The sequence below is a fragment of the Glycine max genome, chromosome 3, assembly GCF_000004515.6.
Source record: "Glycine max cultivar Williams 82 chromosome 3, Glycine_max_v4.0, whole genome shotgun sequence".
Taxonomy (NCBI): domain Eukaryota; kingdom Viridiplantae; phylum Streptophyta; class Magnoliopsida; order Fabales; family Fabaceae; genus Glycine; species Glycine max.
The window spans coordinates 21,388,678-21,411,763 of NC_016090.4; the positions used below are offsets into that span (position 1 = coordinate 21,388,678).

At 34.1% G+C, this 23,086-nt stretch overlaps 1 protein-coding gene across 3 annotated transcripts in view; it reads right to left on the bottom strand.

The window, feature by feature from the left end:
* Positions 1–6,090: 6,090 nt before the first annotated feature.
* LOC100786846 (G-type lectin S-receptor-like serine/threonine-protein kinase At1g11330) overlaps positions 6,091–23,086 on the bottom strand; it is a 28,069-nt gene continuing 11,073 nt past the window's right edge. The window contains exons 3-8 of one of the 3 annotated variants that reach the window (XM_006576499.4): positions 17,899–18,021; positions 7,646–7,797; positions 7,354–7,564; positions 6,781–7,021; positions 6,550–6,700; positions 6,091–6,465 (exon numbers count right to left, since the gene is read on the bottom strand). In XM_006576499.4, coding sequence (XP_006576562.1) covers positions 6,160–6,465; positions 6,550–6,700; positions 6,781–7,021; positions 7,354–7,564; positions 7,646–7,797; positions 17,899–18,021 — 1,184 coding nt within the window. In that variant the 3' untranslated portion in view covers positions 6,091–6,159. The remainder of the gene's footprint in view (positions 6,466–6,549; positions 6,701–6,780; positions 7,022–7,353; positions 7,565–7,645; positions 7,798–17,898; positions 18,022–23,086) is intronic. The other 2 variants (XM_014773628.3, XM_014773629.3) reach the window with 2 other exon arrangements.

A 23,086-nucleotide genomic window follows, 5' to 3' on the forward strand; every position in this document is an offset into this window, starting at 1 on the left:
GTTTCCTTGGAACTTGATAGAGCAGGGCTAGATAATTGTAGTGCTAGACATAGTCTGCAAGGTTCTAGTTTTTATTATGTTGTGCTTATAATGCTTTTTAAATTAGGTTAAGTTCAACAAGAGACATCTGCGAATGAAGCTTAGTTTAAATTAGTCCAAACGCACGAGACATCGGTGTTGGTATTTTTGTCCTCAGCATAGAACACAGGAATAATTTCAAATAGAGAAGGACCCAACGCTTTTACTTTTTTATTTTCACACTCAATTGTTCACGTTTAATGTTTCTTCGATTACAACAAAATATACCTTTGTTTTCAATTCATGATACTTAATTCTTTTTACAAACAACTGTATTTTGAATGACGTTTTTCCAAGTAAAATAGGTTCCCTGAGTTCGATACTCGGATAACTCCATTTTAATTATTTGCTTGACTATTCGATGCACTTGCCGGTAGATTTTGAACCCACACAAACAAGTAGTATTCCTAGGGGTGGAAACACAATCCAAATTTTAAGACAATCCAACGATTAACGAATTTGCGATCGCGGTTTTACCCGAATAGGTTTAGGTAAAATTTGAAATCAACTTAGGTCAATAAAACTCCAGATAACTCAACATCTACATCAAGCAAATCACACATGAATAATTCACACCATAACTCAACTCATTCAAGTAAATCAAATAATCAAATAACACAATAAATACATTTAAACACCGATTTATAGTTAGTGAAATTTCAGGGCGTTACACACCTTGTTGATATTGTTGAGGAAGTTGACCTATTTGCTTGGTTAAGGCCTCTATTTGCTGAGTTAAGAGTTTGTTTTGAGCCAGGATTGCATTTTGAGTATCCAAATCCATTATACCTTTTCTTTGAATCCGAGCTCTATCATGGTGACCCTGATAATCTCTCTCTCCAATGGAGTCAATGAATAATACTGCTTCCTCGGGCTCTTAGACATCATAGTACCTCTAGCTGAGGAATCAAGAAGCATCAAATATGTAGTTATGCAACATCATCTTTGTTTGGGCACCTTCGCAACAAAGCTTTGAATCTCTCCTATGTTTCACAGAGAGGTTCATTAGACTTTTGGGAAAAAGTAGCAATGACGGATTTTGCACTAATGAATCTAGATGGAGGGAAGAACCTTGCAATGAATTTTTTTCATCACCTCTTCCCAAGTGTTGAGGCTTTTGTGTGGATGTGATTGGAGCCATGTTTTTGCCTTACCTGCCAAGGAGAATGGGAAAGCTCTGAGGTAGACAGCTTCAGCATCTTCGTCAAAAGCTCCCATGGTACTGCAAAGTTCCATGAAGGTAGACAGATGTGTGCATGGATCTTCATGATCCATTCCAGCAAAGGGGTGTGAGCCTATCAGACTGAGCAGTGTTGGCTGAAATTCCACAAACTTGTTGCAGAAAGGAGGAATGACTATGTTGTTGTAATGTTTTGGTCCTTGTTGATAAGCATAGTTGCCAAGAGTCCTCCTTGGTGGTTTATTTCCTTCTCCTTCTCAATCAGCCATGTTATCTTCTACAAGTGGTTGCTTGTTTATTTTTGTTCCTATTCTTCCTTTCAGTTTTGGTAATTTCCAACTCAAATGGTGATTTATCTACAAAAAAATTACTTCGTATTAAGAAAAAAATGAACACGCTACAACAACTCGTAAGCACCATGGTTAGTGAAAATAAAATATAACAAGAGATAATTTATACAAATTCAAATTAAAAGAAATAATTAAAAAAGTAAGGAAAATAGCTTTATCTAATTAAGAATTTAAATCTAAAAGAACTGAGCTGATGACTTAAGTCCCCGACAACAGCGCTAGAAACTTGTTAGACTTTTGGCAAGCGTACCAATTGTTGCCGTAGGATACATAATTGTAAAAAAGATATTGTCTCCACAAGGACTTGAGTTACTCAATTCATTCGGGTAAAGGTTATTAGTTTAATATTTATGTACAAGTTTAGTCAAAATATCATGGGTTTGTTTAGTTAACAAAATATAATTTAAAGTAATGAAATAACAGAATTTACGGAAATAACGGAAACAACAAAATTTAGTGCGTCAGAAATATGTAATGTTATGGAAGCAATAATAAAAAATTTGATTAATTCAAGAAAAGCGTAGGATTAGATTTCATCGTAACCTCATGCTTTTTGAAACAATCATAATCTCGTGCTTTTTGGAATCAAAATGTTATGCTTTATTCCTAACAATGTAACATAAAGAGTACTTCCTAGTCAAACTTGAAATCCAATTTCATGAAACTAGTGATCAAATAGAATCAAGCATTACGAGTAGAATGAAATCACCAATAATGAGTAGAAAAGATTCATGCATATATACTATCAAAAGGGATATATAAGGGTACAAAGGTTACATCCAATCCTTAAGAAAAACTAATCGATCATTACATAGAGCACAAAGAATAATAAGAAAAATGAAGAAGGATGCGATCCACGGTCACAACTCTGCAGCGCTCAAACTCCACTTTCCACTTTCTTCTTCTTTCTCCTCAGCTTCCCGCATTTTTCTTCTACTAATGGATCATCATTTCTTCAACATATGCATGGCTATTTATAGAAAATAGTTAAAGGGTGCAGGCAAATTTGCTCAGGCGAGTTGTAGCTCACCCAGGCAAATTTGAGGCTTAGTGTTGAAGAAACATACTCGCCCAGGCGAGTGTGTTGCTTATGGCTGAAGCAAGTTGACTAGCCGAGGTGAGTTGGTTGCTAGCCTGAGCGAATATAAGTATGGAATCTCTGAAAAATGACCATTTTTTCCTTCTTTTTTACTTTGTTTCTGGAACTAAAAAACAATCATCAAAACCTACAAAACAATGGATGAATCTTTCATATTTAAACAAAAAGATTAGTAAATGTACAATATATATGAAACAACTAGATTTAAGGGAAGTTTATAAGAAAGCTATTACAGAAGAAAGATAAGTTCTAACATTTTAATCCAAAAAATAACTGAAATATGACACTTATCAATCAATCTAGGTGGTCAATCTATGAGTAAGATTGATAGATTCCTTCTTTTAGAAAACTTCGTTTCCATTTGGAATGTGGTGGTCCAATGGATTAGACCTTGGGAAATTTTGTATCACAATGTTATTCTACTAAAGGATGTAGTGTGTGACTTGGTTCCTAAACCCTTCATGCTATTCAATTGCTGGATGGAGCATCTAACATTCAAAAAGGTTGTCACGAAGGTATGGAAACAATAAAGGTAAGAGACATGGTGTTTGTTAGCTATTAAAGAGAAGTTTAAGACTTTAAAGTAGGCTTTAAAGCAGTGGAGTAAGGAAGTCTAGGATCACATTGATTTGCAAATAAAGGGGAAGTGTGAAGAGCTAAATGCTATTGATGGGAATATGATTTTGGGGAATCTGAAAAGTTCTAACCCGAGAAGAGAATTGGTGTTTGATTTATGGAATTGATTCAAATAAAAAAGGAATATGCTTCTTCATAAGTTGCGTTTAAGATGGGGTTGAGTAGAGGACATGAATTCATGGTCTTTTTGCTTGAGCTTGAGATCTAAAATGAGACTTAATCAGATATTCACCGTCAATTTTCCACATGGTTGGATTGAGGATGTAAAGGGGGTGAAGGAGGAAGCAGTATCCATTTTCTATCCTTGTTCATGAAGCAGAAGCACTTAGACCAGTTATAGATCGTGTAAACTTTCAGCATCTTTCAGATGGGGATAGATAGTTTCTAATTAAGCCTTTCTCAAACCAGGAAATCAAAGATGCAATGTGGAGCTGTGAGGGGGGGGGGGGGGGGGGGGAAAGCCTTCGTCTCAACGACCTTAATTTCAAATTTTTCAAAACATGATTGGTCATTATAGGTAATGATATTTGTTTATGTGTGCAAGAATTTTACCTAAATGCTTTTCTTCCCAAATCTGTGGTTTATTCATTTATTGCTTTAATTCCAAAGAAGAAGAATCCATAGTCTATGTCAAATTTTTTTACCCTTATCACTTATAGGGAGTCTTCACAAAATCATATCTAAGTTGTTGTCCACACGAATGAAGAAGGTCTTGGGATCTGTTATATCAGAAGTTCAATTTTCCTACATTCCTAGTAGGCAAATGTTTGATGGCGTGATGATCATGAATGAGGTGGTGGATTGGGCCCAAAGATTTCACTGGAATTGTTTTTAATTTAAAGTAGACTTCAGAAAAGCATACAACTCGATAAGTTGGGCGTTCTTAGACTATATGCTTGCTCAGTTGGGTTTCGGAGATAAATGGAGATCTTGGACAAAAGCTTGATTCTCTCTCTCTCTCTCTCTCTCTATATATATATATATATATCAACAACAGTCAAACTACGAAGTTCAGATCACAACAAGGGTTGACACTAGGCAATTCCATCTCCTTGTTCTTATTTGTAGTTATTGCCGAAGGCTTGCAAGTCCTTTTAGAAGTGCAATTAGTTTGGGGTTGTTCAAGGGTATCAGGCTAGGCGAGGAAACAAAAGTATCCATTTTATAGTATGCAAAGTGACTCCATAATTATGGGGGAAGTCAATTTTGAGAATCTTTGGGTGTTGAAGGCAATCTTGTGCAATCTTTGGGTATTTCTTAGAAATCATATTTTGTGTTGCTTGGCTAAAATGCCTAATGGTAGCTTTTGCTAGTGCCTTAAATTTTTTTTGTTTCTTTAATTGGCATTTTTTAACTTTTGTCTTTCTTTTTGTAGACTAAAATGTTCAATTCACAATAATTTTTTTGATAGTTCTATTATTATTATTATTATTATTATTATTATTATTATTATTATTATTATTATTTAGGCATTTATGGAACTTGTGAGGTGAAGGAATGACCATAAGAATACATTGTGTTATACTCAAATTCATTATTTTAATTTTTTTTTTTTAAAATTCTAAGATGGTTCTTTGAAAAATCGTCTTAGAATCCTTAATTTTTTTAAAAAAAAATATATTCTAAGAGGGCTTTTTTGAAAAATCATCTTAGATTGTAAATATTTTAAGACGGTTTTTGGAAAAACCGTTTTAGAATTGTCATTTTTTTAAAAAAAAATATATTCTGAGACGGTTTTTTGAGAAACCATCTTAGATTGTAGACATTTTAAGACAATTTTTGAAATAATCGTCTTAGAATTCTCAATTCTTTTATTTTATTTTTAAAAATACATTTTAAGACGGTTTATAGTAAAAATCATCTTAAAAAGATGACATTCTAAGACGATTTTCACTTAAGAACCGTCTTAGAATGGTGACATTCTAAGATAGTTTTCACTTAAAAACCATCTTAGAATTGACACTTTTTTAAGTTGATTTTTAAAGGACCATCATGAAAAGTGTTGACTTTCCACCATATAACCTTCAAAGACAGTTCGAAACCATCATAAAAGACTTATAATAACTATTGTATAATCTTCTTTTTGCATCAGTGTAAGAAATAATATAATTTTTAGACAAGGCAAGGCAAGTTACTTGAAACTACTGTCCTTTAATATAATTTTCTTCTCGTTGTGGTGCACTAACCGAGAAGTGTGCATTCTATCATGATAAATTTAAATATACTATCATTGGCGAATAGGTCCTTATTCTTTTTGCTAGAAACATAACAGACTCACCTCATATATATATATATATATATATATATATATATATATATATATATATATATATATATATATATATATATATATATATATATATACATTCAATTTTTGTAATCATCCATCTTTGTACTTCTAGTATAGATCAATGTGTAATTATCTTCTTTATTATATATAAATATATCTTGTGTTGTTAAAAAAAAAAACAAGAGTAAGTAATCTTGAATTATCCATGTCTTTAGATGAATTATACAAGGCGGTTTTCAAAGAAAATAATAATCATAAAAGGAATAATCATAACAATTGAAAAGCAAATAAGTTCTCCAGCTAGCCTAAAGTCTCCATCTAAGTGTTAATCATAGGTCTTAACCCTTAGAGATGTGTTAGTACCTTATTAAGTGTGCTCACATCAAACTGGTTTAAGAGGGTTCAAAGGGAGTCCTATACTTTGATGTTTGTATTGGTTACTTCATGTAGTGCATGGTACCAGGGGGTTAATAATTATATATTAAGCACAAGTTATTGTTAACAATGGCAGTGTCGATTCATGTTGTTATCTACCTTGAATTTCACTTATAGTTACATCGTTGTTTGAGTTAAATTGGCTTTTCTGAGAAGACTCTGAACTTTGACAATTTTGTTTCTGAACAAATGCAACTTGTCTTGGAGGAGGAAGATGTGTAATCTCACTTATGAGCATCAAAACCACAGTGGATATTGTGGGTCTTTCTTTTGTAAGTTCTTGCACACATAGAAGTCCTATATGTATGCACCTCAATATACTCTTTTCGAACATTGGATCATGTATCTCAGGATCTATTATAGACATAATGTTGTCTTCATTCCATAGTTTCCATGCCTAAGAAAACAAAAAAAAAATATTAATAAAAATAATAATAACTTTTCTTGTAATAAAGAGGGAATATAGGGCACAGAGACATACATATCCAACAAGGCTAAGTGATTGCTCATTGTTATAAAAGCTGGTGTTTCTTCGTCCGCTTACAATTTCTAGCAATAACACTCCAAAGCTATAAACATCCGATTTTTCTGAGAAAATTCCCTCCATTGCATACTCAGGCGGCATATAACCACTGCATATAAAGCATACATTATGAGTAATAATGAAATCATATTCAATATTCCAAGAGTGCAATGACAAAGTATTACTCACTAAGTTCCAACAACCCTTTTCGTGTTAGCTTCATCATCATCGCCGCCTCTAACAATTCTAGCTAAACCAAAGTCTGATATTTTGGGATTCATCTCATCATCTAGTAAGATGTTGCTTGCTTTAAGATCTCTATGTATAATCCTTAGTCTTGAGTCTCGATGAAGATAAAGTACTCCTCGAGCTATTCCTTCAATTATGTTGAAGCGTTTTTTCCAATCTAGTATTTTCCTTTGGAGTGGATCTACAAAACAATAAAAAAATGCATGAAAATTACGGCAAAGTTAAATATTATATATACAAATCTTAAATAGTAAAACATTCTTATTTTCAAGAGCTTAATTAATAGTTGAAAAGAACTTTTTAATCAATTATATGCATTTGGTATACAATATGAAAGCACATGACTTGAATATTTTCTTATCACAGTACAAGTAAAGTAATTTATAGATGTCATGTTTTCATTATAGTATAACACCGAAATACCTATAGAACAACAGATAAGTTTTTTCTAAAATGAACTATGCATGTAAAAAGTATCAATAAGTTTTGATGTAAAAAGAGTAAAGAACTAACCAAAGAGAAACGAATCCAAACTTTTATTTGGCATAAACTCATATACCAACATCTGTTCGTCTCGTTCTATACAACAACCAAGAAGTCTTACAAGATTGCGATGTTGAAGTTTAGAAATCACTACTACTTCATTCATAAATTCTTCCAATCCTTGTCCAGATGCTTTTGAAAGTCTTTTTACAGCAATTTCTTGTCCGTTATCCAATTGCCCCTAAAAGTTTTAAAAAAATACAATCCTTATTTATGCAATATATGTAATGTGAAAATGACAAGCATATTTTAGACAAGATACCTTGTATACTGGACCAAAACCTCCCTTGCCAAGCATATTGGCCAAGTGAAAGTTATTTGTAGCAGTTGCTAGCATTTCAAATTCAAATAGAGGCAGCTCTTCCAGTTTAATTTGTTTTTGGTCACCAGTAATCAAGTTTTGAGGCTGATTTCCTGAATATATTTGTCATTGGCCCAATAAATTCAGAATATACAACTTTTTTTTTAAAAAAAAAACTGTGATTTTCTCTCCAATCTACTTTATTTTTCATAACAATGATTCTAAAGAGGCCTGAAGTTTTGACTTTTAATAAAATACGAAAAATTCTTACTGATATCTCACCTTCCGAGTTATCTATAAAAGTACCAATCAATTCATTGCATATCTACGTTTGAAATTTCTATATTTTGACATAAGTAAAATTGATATGATAATAACTTTTAATTTTATTTTTTTATAATATACCATTTTTAACTTAACACAGATTTAATTTGACATAGTTTAATATTTATGAAAAATTATTGCATAGTCTAATAATTAAATTGATAAAAAAAAAATACTATTGGATGACGTATGTATATTTTACATTAGTGCTAACTAGTTTTCAGAATTATCTGAGAAAAGGCAAGTAATTAAATGGCCAATTCAAGATCGTCTAGCTAGGATAACTAGCAATGAAGTGCTAAAATATTTAAATAGAATAAATAATTAAATTATCTTATTTTATGGAGGGTAGTTTTGGAAAATATTTTACTATTTTAAGATAAATGAAAAACAAGTTAGAAAAAAATGTAAAACTATTATATATTTTTTTACTGTAGTTAAACCTATTATATTATGAACATCCTTCCTCATATTTTCCTTTACATACCTTTTAAAATTAGATTAAATATGCTTTTAAATATCACCATTTTGTTATCTATTTCTTAATTTTTTTCAAAGACTCAAGTCGAGAATCACTTAGTCAAGAGTCATGAATCAAGAAACGAAAAAAAAAGAAAAATACTTGTTGAAAAATACATTGAGCTTAAAAGAGTCTATCCTTTGTAGTATACAAAGTATTAGTGAGAGATAAGATCCTTATTGTACATTCAGTCTCTGAGTGTTATAAAGAATCCTTGATTCTATATCAAACTTTTGTTTGTGAAAGACAAAAGTTTGTTTGGGGAAGTCTAGCTAAGGGTTGTGCCAAGAGTGATAGGAAAAAATACTTGTTGTAATCAAGGTTAATTAATGAAATTCTTTACTAATTGGTAAAGGAGAACTGAATCTAGTTCAAGTTGAGTGAAATAGTATAAAATGGAATATTTTTAATGATCTTCATTAACTTATTAAAGTTTTTTTATTGTCCATTAGTGTCACACTCTGTGCACAAGATTTTTATTAAAAGACAATTTTTTATATCTCATTGAAGGGCAGTCCACCTTTTATCAGTAGACTGAGATTTTATAAACTTGTTTATTATAATATCTATTTTAAAAATATTTGATATTTTAATTAACATATTATTTAACTCCCTTTTTAGTATGATTTTTTAGTGTGATTTGTTGTATTTCACGGGCTACCATAGACAATGGTAATGTCGTCTCTTCCATGCCACTCTCATGTGCACATATTGGTCTCCACTTTGAAGAACTTCTACCTGCCACATATTTGTTTTCCACATACACCAAATCCCCCCTGATTGACCTTGAGCATCTACAAAGAACTTGCCATCGAAATCCATTCGCGGAAAAATTTGGTCAGCTTACACACTAGTTGCATGCATTTTCAAAAGGAAAAATAGAGCATAATCATACTCTTTAGATAAGTCCTTTATAAGAGAACTAAATCCTTTAGAGTTTGTTCCCTTACAATTCCATGTGATAATATTCATTAAGACATGGTTTGTTTGTTAGTCCCAATATAGCTATCGCTCACTGCCTCAACTTTAGCATCCTTAGATGTAGATAAATCCATTTCATCAATTGGTGTATTTATTGCCACAAGACCTCTTGTGTCATTAGCCTTCTTATTCTTCCCGAGTTCTCTTTTAGTTTTCTCCACAAAGCTTTTATCCATCTTCTCATACCATAGTTTCTCTCCATTATGTTTGTCCATGATTCGTATCATATGGAATATATCTACCTCCTTTGCTTTCTAAGTACTGTGTTCCTCCTCCCTCTTTTGGACCTCTTCAATCATCTTTTCCTTCTCCATGTTGTTAGCAGTAATTTTCGGTTTCATACTCCCTAAGTAGGGGTGGAAATGAGCCGAGCTTCTTGTCGAGAGCCTTTGGCTCGGCCTATGTAAGGCTCAGCTCGGCTCGGCTTGTTTACTATAAAGGCCAAACTCAAGCTTTTTAAAAAGTCTTTTTAGATAAAAAGGCCAAGCTCAAACTATAAAAAAAGCTTGTTAAGCTTGACAAGCCGGCTTGTTTGACTAACAATAATAATAATAATAATAATAACTTTATTTTATCAAATCTTATCTTATCTAGATTTTATTCTATCTAGATTTTATTTTATCCAGATTTTATTCCATCTAGATTTTATTTCATTCAATCTTATCTTATCTTGTCCAGATTTTATTTTATTTCGTTTATAGGCTTGGACTTAAAATAGATTTGTGAGCTTGGGGGTTGAGGACCTATATAACAACACCAAGGTTTTAGTTTAGGGAGTTTTTTTCGGAGAGGAGAATAATTCTAGGATTTTAGAATTCCAGTTTTTATTACTGTTCATGCACACTATTCACGTAGAATAAAATTCATTTTCTGCAATTTTGTTTCGGCTTCAATCTACAATTTCATTTCTACTAATTAATGGAAGGCTAAGTCTCCAACATTGTTTTCTCTTGAGGATCAAGCACAACTCTCTTTGATGTTTTGTTATTACTATTGAATACAGATCAATTTTTCCACTTCACCAATTACTTTGTATTTGTTGCTATTAATCCATGCATGCTTAGTGTTTGATTAATTGTCTTTGCGCTTAATTTACATTCATGCTTAATAATCAGTTTCGTTCATGATTAATTGGTGTATGTGTTGTTTAATCACATAATGACAGCCTTATGTTAATTTTCGCTTAATAATTTAATTTAGGGTTGGATTAAGTGGTTGAACTGATTAAGGATAAATTCTCGTAACCTAGGATAAGAGACTTGCTTGTGAATCAAGGGGAAACATGTTTTAATTCTGTTATTTTCTAATTCAAATTTACTTGCTGTTTAATTTACAAAAACAAACAACCCCCCCCCCCAATTCGTTACTGTTTTATTACTATTTGTTATGAACGTTTGGTTGACCATTGCTCGTTGGGAGACGACCTAGGATCACTTCCTAGATACTGCATTTTTAATGTTTATTTGATTCGGGTATGGCCTCGATCAATAGTATATAAGATATGGCTTGAGTAGACTAAGATGAAATTATTGTAGATATATTTTTTAAAAAAATATTTAATATAATTATATATTCAAAAATTGGATTAAAAATTGTTAATTTAACTAATAATAATTTTTGTTTGGCTATATTAGTGTAAACCATCTCTAATCCATATATTTTTTAATATTATGCTCTTTTTATTTTCTTTTGATATACTTTGTGCTTTAACGACTTAAATTCAATATGATTTTATTTATCAATTATTTTTGGATTTGTACATTACTTATACAAAATTTTATAAGTTTCTCTTTTTAGTTAATATTTCAATAGGTTTTAAAATAATTAATTAATCAAAGACATCTTTAAGCAAGCTTTTAAATAGGCTCGTGGGCCAAGCCAGGCTTTTATGTAAGTCGAGTCAAGCCTTAAAAAAAAGCTTATGACAGGTAATGAGCCAAGCTCAAGCCTTACGTATTCAACTCAAGCCGAGCTGAAGCCTAGTAAAGCTTGGCTTGGCTTGGATCATTTCCACCCCTATCCCTAAGACATCATGTTTGTTTTACGTACTCCATGCACATGGTTACCTTTTGAAAGATGGCTCTCTTACCACGACCTTTTGTGTGTTGCACGTGATGCTTTCGCACTAGAGCGGTTGGCAGATTCCTCTTTGTGGGTCCCTTAGCATTTACTTCCATAAATTTTGGATCATCTCTATTATGCAAGTGCTCCTCCGTAACTGAAATATCCTCTTGGCTCTTGAAAGTCCTCATTATTCTCATTTAAAGCAGAATAATGAGAGCCATGAAATTCGCTATTATTTTTGGAGCCAATGATCTTTTCCACATTAACTTCATGATTTCTAGATTTACCCAAAATCATACGATTTTTACTCCAGTTAACCATTTTTACCAGCATCCAGGGGCCAAATAAATCCTTTCCATATTGATTATATCCAACTAATTTCTCCTGGGATGATTCTACATTAATTCCAGAATTAATTGTGGTTGGGATAGGGCCGGGTTTTCCACTTGCACCTCCTGGTCATATTGTGCTATCTCCGCATCAGTGGTCTGCACTCCTTCCATGTTCTCCCCTCCTTCTATTGTTACCGCATTGTCCTCCACCAGTTTTTAACATTAGATAAGTTTGATATTATCTTTTTAATATTAGCTTTAATTTTGTATTTTCTAAAATACTAAATGATGACAAGTGCATGATTGTTATTCATTAGGGTTATTATATATTATAATGTTTGCACTCTATTGAGGTATCAATGAATGTGTTGGGAGTTGATTAGATGATAGTTGATAGTTGATAGTTTTAGAGAATTATTTTAGAAAGAAGGCTATGTCATTGATTTCTTGGATGATTAATTACAACATACCAAATGCTTATTTATAGGCTCAAGTCACCAACCTCTCAATGGTGATGAATGTTTCTACATTACTTTAGGTCTTTCTAGAGTTTTCATGATAGTTCTAGATTCTTCTATCTTATACATACACTTATAGTTCTAGATTGTTCTACCATATTCAAACACATTATAGTTCTAGATTGTTCTACCATATTCATACACACTATAATTCTAGGATATTATATTATTTTCATACATATTATATTTAAGAATATTCTGCAAATTTGTAGCAATTTCAACACTACTCCTTGATGCAAATTTCTGTAACTCCGAGCATAGCTCGTAATTCTTCAAATCTTGGTCTCGACAATGCCTTCGTGAATATGTCTGTAATTTGATCTTCTGTTCTGCAGTAGTCGAGTTTGATCTCTTTAGTTGCTTCAGCTTCTCTGATAAAGTGATACTTGATTGCTATGTGTTTTGTTCTGTTGTGATGAACTGGATTCTTCGCCATTACAATTGCCGATTTGTTGTTGTTGTTGATTTTAGTAGGCTCATCTTGTTTTTCTCCCATGTTTTCAAGTATCCTACGAAGCCATATAGCTTGACTCGTTGCTTCAACAGCTGCCACGTACTATGCTTCTACTGTTGAATGTGCTACTGTAGCTTGCTTCTTTGACGCCCAAGAGAACATTCCCTATCATAATGAGAAAGCATAGCCAGAGGTACTCTTCATGTCATCGGTCGAACCTGTCCAATCACTATCGGTGTAGCCAAGTAATTCTGAGTTGGTTTCGGTAGTATACCATATACCGAACTCTTTTGTTCCTTGTAGATACCTCAAAATTCTTTTTCCTGCTCCAAAGTGTATTTGACTTGGGCTTTGCATGAATCTTGATAGAAGACTTGTAGCATAGATTATGTCAGGCCGTGTAGCTTGAGACTTGATGTATAGTGTAGGCTCACTCTTGCTCCTCCTGAATCCTCGATCCATGAAATACTGATCAATTCTGCTATACCATGCTCAAGGTGCTTGCTTCAAACCGTAGAGTGCTTTTCTTAGTCTTAACACTTTGCTTTCTTTGCCTTCAGACACGAATCCTTGTGGCTGCTCCACATAGATCTCTTCTTCAAGTACGCCGTTAAGGAATGCGGATTTGACATCTAGTTTATGGATACTCCATCCTTTTTGTGACGCAAGAGCTATTAGAGCTCTTATGGTATCAAGACGAGCTACTGGTGCAAATGTCTCATTGTAGTTAATTCCCGGTCGCTATGAGTAACCCTTAGCTACTAGCCTCGCCTTGTGTTTTTGTATGGTGCCATCAGGGTTGAGCTTTGTCTTATAGACCCACTTAACCCCAATGATATCTTTTCCATGGGGAGGATTTACTAACTCCCATGTGTTGTTTTTCTCGATCATTTGTATATCTTCTTCCATTGCCTTGACCCATACTTCCTGCTTTTATGCTTCTTCAAAGCTTTCAGGTTCAAGTATGGCCAAGTTACAGGTTTCATATATGTCCACCAAAGATCTTACTCGTCTTGGAGTAGACTCTGGTGATGATAGTTCTTGATCTTGTTGTTGTGGTGGAGGTGAAGGTGGTTCACTTGGGTCTTCTTCTTCAGCTTCTTCTTGAGGTAGTTGAGCGGGTATAAGAACGTTCTTCTCCACTTTTTCTTCATCCTAATTCCAAGAAGCGTACTCATCAACTTCAACATCTCGACTGATGATGAGTTTCTTAGTTTGCAAGTTGTGGACACGGTAGCCCTTAGAGATATTGCTATACCCAAGGAAGATACCTCGTATAGTCTTGTCTTCAAGCTTGTGCCTCTTCACGTCTGGAATATGAATGTAGCATATAGATCCAAAGACCCTTAGGTGCGTTGCTGATGGCTTCTTCCCGTTCCAAGCTTCAATTGGAGTCTTGTCTTTTACAGACTTAGTTGGACATCTATTGAGTATATAAATAGCAGTGTAGACTGCTTCAGCCCAGAATATGTTAGGTAGTCCCTTCTCCTTGAGTATCGATCTAGCCATTTCCATAACTGTGTGATTCTTTCTCTCGGACACTCCATTTTGTTGAGGAGAATATGCGACTGTAAGTTGTCGTTCAATGCCTTCATCGTCACAAAATCTTTCAAACTCGTGAGAGGTGTATACTCTTTGCCACAATCACTCCTTAGTACTTTTATCCATTTTCCACTTTGATTTTCAGCAAGGGCCTTGAACTTTTTGAATACTCCAAAGACTTCTGATTTTTCTTTTAGAAAATATATCCATGTTGTTCCACAGAAGTCATCAATGAAGAGTATGAAGTACTTGTTGTTCTCATGTGATGGCATCCTCATTGGTCCACAGGCATTCATATGTATCAGCTCCAATAAATCTTTCGCTCTCCATGCTCCGCTTGTTGAGAAAGGAAATCGGTGTTGCTTACCAAGGAGACATCCTTCACACACTTCATTGTTCTCCTTTATGCTTGGAAGATCTCTCATCATGTTTTTCTCATGTAACAACTTGAAGGCATGTGTGTTGAAGTGGCCAAATCTTCGATGCCATAGCCATGAATCATCAACTTGTACCTTCATGGCAATGTTTGTTGCATATTTTAAATTTAGAAGGAAGCTTCTATTGCTCTTATTCATCTTTACTTGGGCTATCTCAAACCTTTTATTTTTGTTGTCTAAGATTTTGCATACACCTCCTTCAAAGTGAAGTGTGTAGCCTCTCTCCATCATTTGGCCAATGCTTAGAAGATTTTCTTTTAGGCTGGGAACTAGTAAGACATCATGGATGAGTCGCGTACCTTTATCTGCCTCCACCATGATAGTGCCTTTGCCTTTTGATTCAACCACACTTCCATTTCCCAGTCGAACTTTGACTTTGACAGACTCTTCAATGCTTTTGAAAATAGTCTCATCCTTGGCCATGTGATTGCTACATCCACTATCCAAGTACCAGCTTCCTCCCTTTTCTTTTATTGAGTCTTGAGTGGTATAGAACATACATTGTTCTTGATCATGCTCCTCTGTGATATTAGCTTGATGCCTATTTTTGTTGCGAAAATTTTTCTCTATATGCCCAAACTTCTTGTAATGGTTGCATTGTGGCATATTACAGAACCAACAATTTTTCTCTGCGTGACCTTGCCTTTTGCATATATTGCATGGAGGATTTTTATTTGTTTTGTTCTTAAGGAAATTCCTAGAACCTTCTCTTCTTCTGGAAGTTTCTCCATAATTTTTCTTTCCTCCATTTTCTTTGTTTTGAGGCTGAAATTTAAACTTTGACTAGAAGGCATTTTCAAGCATATCTTCTTTATGCCTATACAGTCTTTGCTCATATGCTTCAAGAGAGCCCACAAGTTTTGTCTCTGATAGAGTGGACAGATCTTTGGTTTCCTCAATCATTGTCACGATTGGGTCAAACTTTTAGGGCATAGTAATTAGAAATTTCTCAACAATTTTCTTGTCAAGAATATCTTCCCCAAAAGCTCTCATTTGATTAACTATTTCTTTAACTTTAAAATAGTAATCTTTAACTGTCTCAGACTCCTTCATCTTCGATAGTTCAAAATCTCTTCTTAGAGATTGAAGTTTAACGGCACGTACCTTAACACTTCCTTGAAACTCCTCCTACAATGTGTTCCACACTTCTTTGGCAGTCTTAGCTCCCATAATTCTTAGGAAAATTGGATCAGTCATTGCTTGTTGCAAGGTGAATAACGCCTTTGAATTTTTCTGTTTATTTTTCTTCAACTCTTTTTCTTGAGATGCATTAAGAGCTGAAGTATCCGCGGGAACGGTGAAGCCTTCTTCTACTATGTCCCATAAATCTTGAGATGAAAAATATGTTTCCATTTTAACACGCCAAAAATCATAATTTTCACCATTGAAGATAGGGACAGAAATAGTTGACGATTGAGTAGTGTTATCCATAGCTTAGAAAAAAATATTATTGGAGTGGGTTAATAGTACAAAGGAAATTTTTGAAGTACTTGGAAGGATTTTGGAATGGTAGGTAGGTAATATAACTACGCCCAATGTATGACCGAACGTATCTCTGATACCACTATTGGGAGTTGATTAGAAGATAGTTGATAGTTGATAGTTTTAGATAATTGTTTTAGAAAGAACGCTATGTCATTGATTTCTTGGATGATCAATTACAACATACCAATTTTCTATTTATAGGCTCAAGTCATCAACCTCTCAATGGCGGTGAATGTTTCTACATTACTTTAGGTTTTTCTAGAGTTTTCATGATAGATTAGTATCATGATAGTTCTAGATTCTTCTATCTTATACATACACTTATAGTTCTAGATTGTTCTACCATATTCATACACATTATAGTTCTAGATTGTTCTACCATATTCATACACACTATAGTTCTAGGATATTCTACTATTTCATACATATTATATTTAAGAATATTCTAGAAATTTGTAGCAATTTTAATAGAATGAAATCAGAATTTTATCTTGTTTGTGTCTTTATAGTTTTCTCTAGTCTTTTATAATATTTTCTTAGGAGTAGTGGTAGTGTAGCTTTGAGCACTCTATCATAATGCCACCACCTTCTTTCTCCTCTCTGAAACTTTGCCACCATATGATCAGTGTCACCACTCTCAACCCTTTTCCTTCTCCACCTTAGCAATTCCTTGAAACCCCACCACTTGTTGTTGTCTCTCTCTCTCGCGCGCGCAATCCTTAAAACCACCTGCAATGTTAAAGGTTTCCCGTGTTGGGAGTTGGGACCTTCAAATGTGTTGCAAATCTTACAGGCTTTCCAGTCCCAGTGCATCATGATTGAAAACGTTCAATCTTTGTGGTAGATTTTCAAATGGGGTGCTCACCAAAATATGGGTTTCAACTTCAACCACATCTCATAGTCCCACAAAATCATGGCCTTGTTGCTCTTGCAAGTGAGGTTAATTAGAAAAGTCGAGGACTTGAGTTTGGTGTCGATTTTTTTTTTATGATCTCATTGAAAGGTATATTGGTGCGAGAGAATGGGAAAAAGGTGATTCTTTGTATGTGTTTCAATGCTAGGGTTTTACTTTGAGGGATTGTTATGATCGATGTTTTGATTAATCTCTCGATAAAGATGAAGAGGATGCTTACTGATCCATGAAGTTGAACTCGTTGATAGAGTTTTCAGCCCCAGAGCGATCGTTGGAACTGAGGGAGGAGAGGTGGCGAGGCGAATGAAGAAAAAAAAGAAATGCAGCCTTGCAAATCCCCTTCGGTGGTAGCAAACAATGGTCAGACATGATATCTTTTCTTACATTAATTAAATGTTTTCTATTTAGAACAAGTTCTAGAATTTAAAGAAAACGTTCACAAACATATTTGATGAGAGCCTAACAACAAAAACAAAACCAACTAAAAGTAAGATTTGTCCTTTAAAAAATGTTCCTCGTTAATTTTAATGATACCTTCCTCCCTAATCTTGTGTTCTTTCTTGAGTACCCTACTGGATTTTTACATGCAACTTTATGTGAGTGCTCTTGAATTTACTTAAGAAACGGAAATAAGGCAACTTTACCTGTATGCTTAGGAGTAAACTTCCTCCACAAAAGATACGCAGTGACAGCTGTGATTAATGCTCCAATTGCCAAAGTAATGCCAATAATTAATCCCTTGTAATCTTTTTCCTTTTTACCACCAGCTGTTGCATGTTATTGAATACATTAGGGCGATGACATTTACAATTATTATCATAAAATTCATACTAACAATTATATATAGGGACAGACCAGGTTAAGAAGAGGGGACCTTGCTCCCCTGATTTTTTTCAAATTTAAAAAATTAATAGATTAGTACTATTTATTTATTTTAAAAAATCTGATTTTTTTTATCAAGTAAAGAAGTTGGATTAGAAACTAAATAAGTTAAATAATACTCAATATGGATTATAGAGAGATGAGTGCAACTTAGGGTAATACGTTCTCAGCAATTGGGATGGGAGATACTGACACTATAAGGCAGAGGAGGAGGTAAACAACATTATTTTCAAGGACATGGAGATGGGCAACAAGGCAGCCCCGACTCTGCAACAGAAAGAGGATTTGATTCAACAGATGTTAGCAACGATAGTCTTTTAGAACAACAACCGTTTGAATCCTATGGTGGATGTAGAAAATCTTTATTGTGATGGGTTCTGTGCACCATGGCAGGATGCGCTGGTTGTGAAGCTTCTAGGAAAAATCATTGGGTACCACGTGATGATGGATAGACTAAACAAGAATTGGAAACTGACGACAAGCTTTGACATGTTGGATATTGGCAACAATTTCTATATGGTCAAGTTCGACATTGAAGCAGATAGGACGAAGGTAATGGAGGAAGGCCCCTAGATGATCTTTGATCACTACCTAACAATTCATACTTGGTCCCAGGATTTTATCTCCACGGCGACAAAGATTGATGAAACCCTAGTGTGGGTTCGATTTCCTGGCCTTGACCTTTTACTATGATGAAAGCATTCTCTTGGCTCTGGCAACGACCATTGGCAATCCAATTAGTGTTAATTCAAATACCCTAGACATAAGACATGGAAGGTTTGCGAGAGTTTGTGTGCAAATTGATTTGGACAAACCTGTTGTGGGGAAGATTTGGCTAAAGGGTCACTGGCATAGAGTAGAATATGAAGGTTTATACCACAGCTGTGCCTCATGTGGTCGTTATGGTCATTTGGCTCGAAACTGCCCTACTTCATTACATGTAGACACCCATCATCCTACTCCGGCGAAAACTCATGGTGGCACAAAAGGGAATTAAGGAGAAATAACCTGTAGAGGATCTGACGACAGTTAATGTTGGGCCCATGTCAACTGATGTTAATAATGGGAATATTAAAGCCAATAATGAGGGCGAGAATGAGGGGCACAAAACCAATCAGGAGCAAGAGCAGCTATATGGGGATTGGCTAGTTGCTAAATGTAAATCTCGCAACAAAACCAATAAAAACACAAGATTGGGGAAATGAAGATATGGGGCCTAAAAGTTAGCGGCAAATTAATGACAACGAAAGGAAAGATATTCCTATTATTTAGTTACCTCAATTTCCTAAATATGTGACTCAAGTGAATGTGGCGCAACCATCAAGAGATAGGATTCCAAATTCTAAAAAGAAAAATAAATGTGCTCGAAGTGATACGGTCTCTGCTTTAAAAACCCAAGAACCATAGGATAATATTGGAGTGCCCAATAAACAAGCTACATCTATTAATGACCACCCTCCATAGCACGTGGCTAAGAAGGGCTGTGGTGCTAAGTCAACTAATCATATGCAAGCAGTCTCACCAACTAGGTTTGTTATGTTGACTGACGAGGAGGATGATCGAAGTCAGCCTATGGAGATGTCGAAAAAGGATGATGATTCTCAGTTGGTGGGCCAGGATGATATGGTTCAAGAAACCTTCTTGGGAGACCAATCTGCAACGTAGAACCACCAAGTTTGGTACCATGCTTTCCAGAATGCTTTAAATTAATGAACGTGTTTAAAGACTTTTCTATGATTGCATGAATATCATAGGTGCCCTTGGTAGAGTTGTAGGTGCCATGTATTTGACATTGTGAACTATTATCATCCTTCTATGTTTCTTGTTTTTCAAAACTCATGGTTTGTTTTCTAAAGTTGAGACTTTCTAGAATAGCCTTGGCTTTATACTCATGTTCCTTCAGGAAGCTACTAGTCATTCTTGAGGTATCTGGGTCTTATCTTCTTCCTTGGACATTTCTTGTTCTCTTATTCATACTATGACTTAAGTTATTTCCTTCTCCGTCAAGAAAAGAGATGTTGTGTGGTATTGCACTTCACTCGTGGGAGCACCTGGTGAATATGAGAAATCAAATTATGGGCCTGTGGTTGTTGTTTGATGATTTTAATGAAATCCTTTTACCTTCTGAGGTGTTAGGAGGTTCTTTTAAATACTCTTGTGCTTGTCAGTTGGTAGCTAGATATGATGAATGTATGTGGGGTTATGGATATGGATGCTCTTGGAGGGTGATTTACTCGGAGGAAGAATATGCAGGCAGGTGGTCATATTAGGAAAAAGCTTGACAAATGCTTGGTGGACTCAGACTGGTGTCTTATGTTCCCTCATGCACTCCTTGAACTTTTACCCATGCATAATTCTGGTCATAACCCTCTTGCTTCTTAGTTGTTTAAGAGATAGAAGCAAGAGGATTAAATCCTTTCATTTTCAGGCAGTTTGGATTACTCATCCTGATTATGCCCTACTGGTCAACAGACATGGAGGTCCATTGATGGTATTGTTAAAAAAAACTTGGATCTATTAAAAAATAGTCTATTGAGTTCAATGAAAAGATCTTTGGCAACATTTTTAGAAGAAAATGACAAGTTGAGGCAAGAATTAAAGGAGTTCACAAATAGTTGGACTAATCTTATCATTCTAGAAAGGCAGTTGCAGGCTCAATATAATCAAGTTCTTCATCAAGAGAAGATGTTGTGGTATCAAAAGTCAAGGGAGAAATGGATAAAATTTGATAACAAGAATACTAAATTTTTCCCATACTCAAGCTGTTATTAGAAGAAGAAGAAATAGAATTTTTGCTTTTGATATTGGTGGCATTTGGTGCAATGATGAAGAGATGCTAAAAAGAGAGGCCTTGATTTTCTTCAAACAACTTTTCCAATCCAATGAATAGTCTCACCCTAAGAGTCTTCAGCTTCCCCTTATTCCTCAGGAGGACTAGTACCTTGGAGGATGTCAAACATGTCATTTTTTCCATGAGTTCTTACAAAGCTCCCAGAGTTGATGGATTTCAGCTTATCTGCCTTGAAACTTATTGGGAGGTGGTGGCTATTGATGTGTGGACCATGGTTTCTAACGCATTTTCTATAGGGACCTTTGATCCTGGCCTTGTAGAGACTCTCATTGTACCCATTCCCAAGATAGATGCTCCTAAGTCTTTTAAGGATTTATGCCCTATCATCCTATGCAATGTTCTTCTCAAAGTCATTACCAAGGTCATGGTGAATAGAATCCACCCTCATTTGGGCAAGCTCATTGATCCCCTTCAAAAAAAATTCATTCCTAAGAAAGGTACCTCTAATAATGCTTTAATTTCAAAAGAAATGGTTCATCATATACATAAAAAGAAAGGGAAGAGGGGTTAGGTGATGTTCAAAATTGATTTTGAGAAAGCTAATGATAGAGTTGATTGGAATTTTTTGAGACTTACTCTAAACTGACTTTGGATTCCCTCCCCATATTATCTCCCTTGTAATAAACTATACCTCAATAGTTTTAACTTTGAAGTGGAATGGGGAGAAGCTTGATAGTTTTAAACCTAATAGGAGGATAAGACAAGGGGAGATCCAATGTCCCTTTTATTTGTTTTTTTTTTATGCATGGAGAAATTATCCATGTTAATCCAACAGAAGGTACATGATAATCACTTATGGTTGTCTGTCAAAGTTTCTCCAAATGTGCCTAGCATTTCCCACTTATTTTTTTTTATAAATGATTGATTACTTTTTATAAAAGCAAAAGCGTCTCAAGTTAGGTTGGTCAAAGAAGTTCTTGATGAGTTTTGTAATGCTTCTGGGCTAAAGGTTAATATTCATATATCTAGGATTATATGACCTTTAGCAACATGTGTTAGAAAAAAAAATATTAAATAACATGATAATGTGACTCATGTGAATTAAGGGTCTAAAGTTGATTTAATAAAATAAAGGGACCATTGACAAATATGGGAAGTTAATAAACATTATGGAGAGTTAATAAACTTCTGATAACTAACTTGATGAAAGTTTGTTAATAAAATGCAAAGGGTTCTATCTCTGCCACAAGAGTTTTTCCCTCTAATTACCCATCAAGAACGTGAGAGGAAAATAAGAGAAGGAAAGAGATAGATTGGGACAAAGAAGATTGAAGAACTTATACCTTTCATGGATCAAGGTGAGTTCTACTTACTTTCAAACTGTATGAGGGAATCATAGATTCTAATATTCTTACAATACGTAATATATTTATTGAATATAAATGTATGGAATCTATAACTAACATGTGGTATCAGAGCATTAGGTTATTGAATTTATGATTCTCCATGAATAATGTTTCCTCCACACATTGTATGAATCTGATTCCAATTGGAAAATTATTCAAACCATTTTTTATTTCTGTTGTGCATATTATATTTGGAGTTTGGAATGCCCTGAATCCAATTTTTGAATGTCTTGAATTGAAATTCAATATCTCTCTCTTATGTCAATTTCAATTCAAAAAATTGATCTTAAATTTACTGCAATTTGAAATGGAAATATGTTGAATGCCTTCATATGGTGAATGTAATATATTGTTACCCCCATATTAGGAATGCATTCAAAAAATAGATTTTGGAAATAAAAAAATTGTTATTCAAAATTGGATCAAGTAATTTGGATTAAATGTATGATAGATTTGTAATCACCAAAGTGGTCAAATTTTATATTTTGTTTAATTCCAAATTAGTGAAAATTTTATTTCAATTACCCAAAGAATGGATGCTAAATTATAGATTATTGGTTTATGGGTTAATTGAATTTCATTATTATAAGACATTTATGGATCACCCAAAGGTTGATTAGTTGTTCTTATAATTTATGGATATAACTGTTGGTAGTATGTATGCATTATTAGTTTTATTTATATATCCAAAGATAATAAGTATTTCTAATTAATGCATATGCCTTACTAAGTAATGTTAAAATTATTAGCATC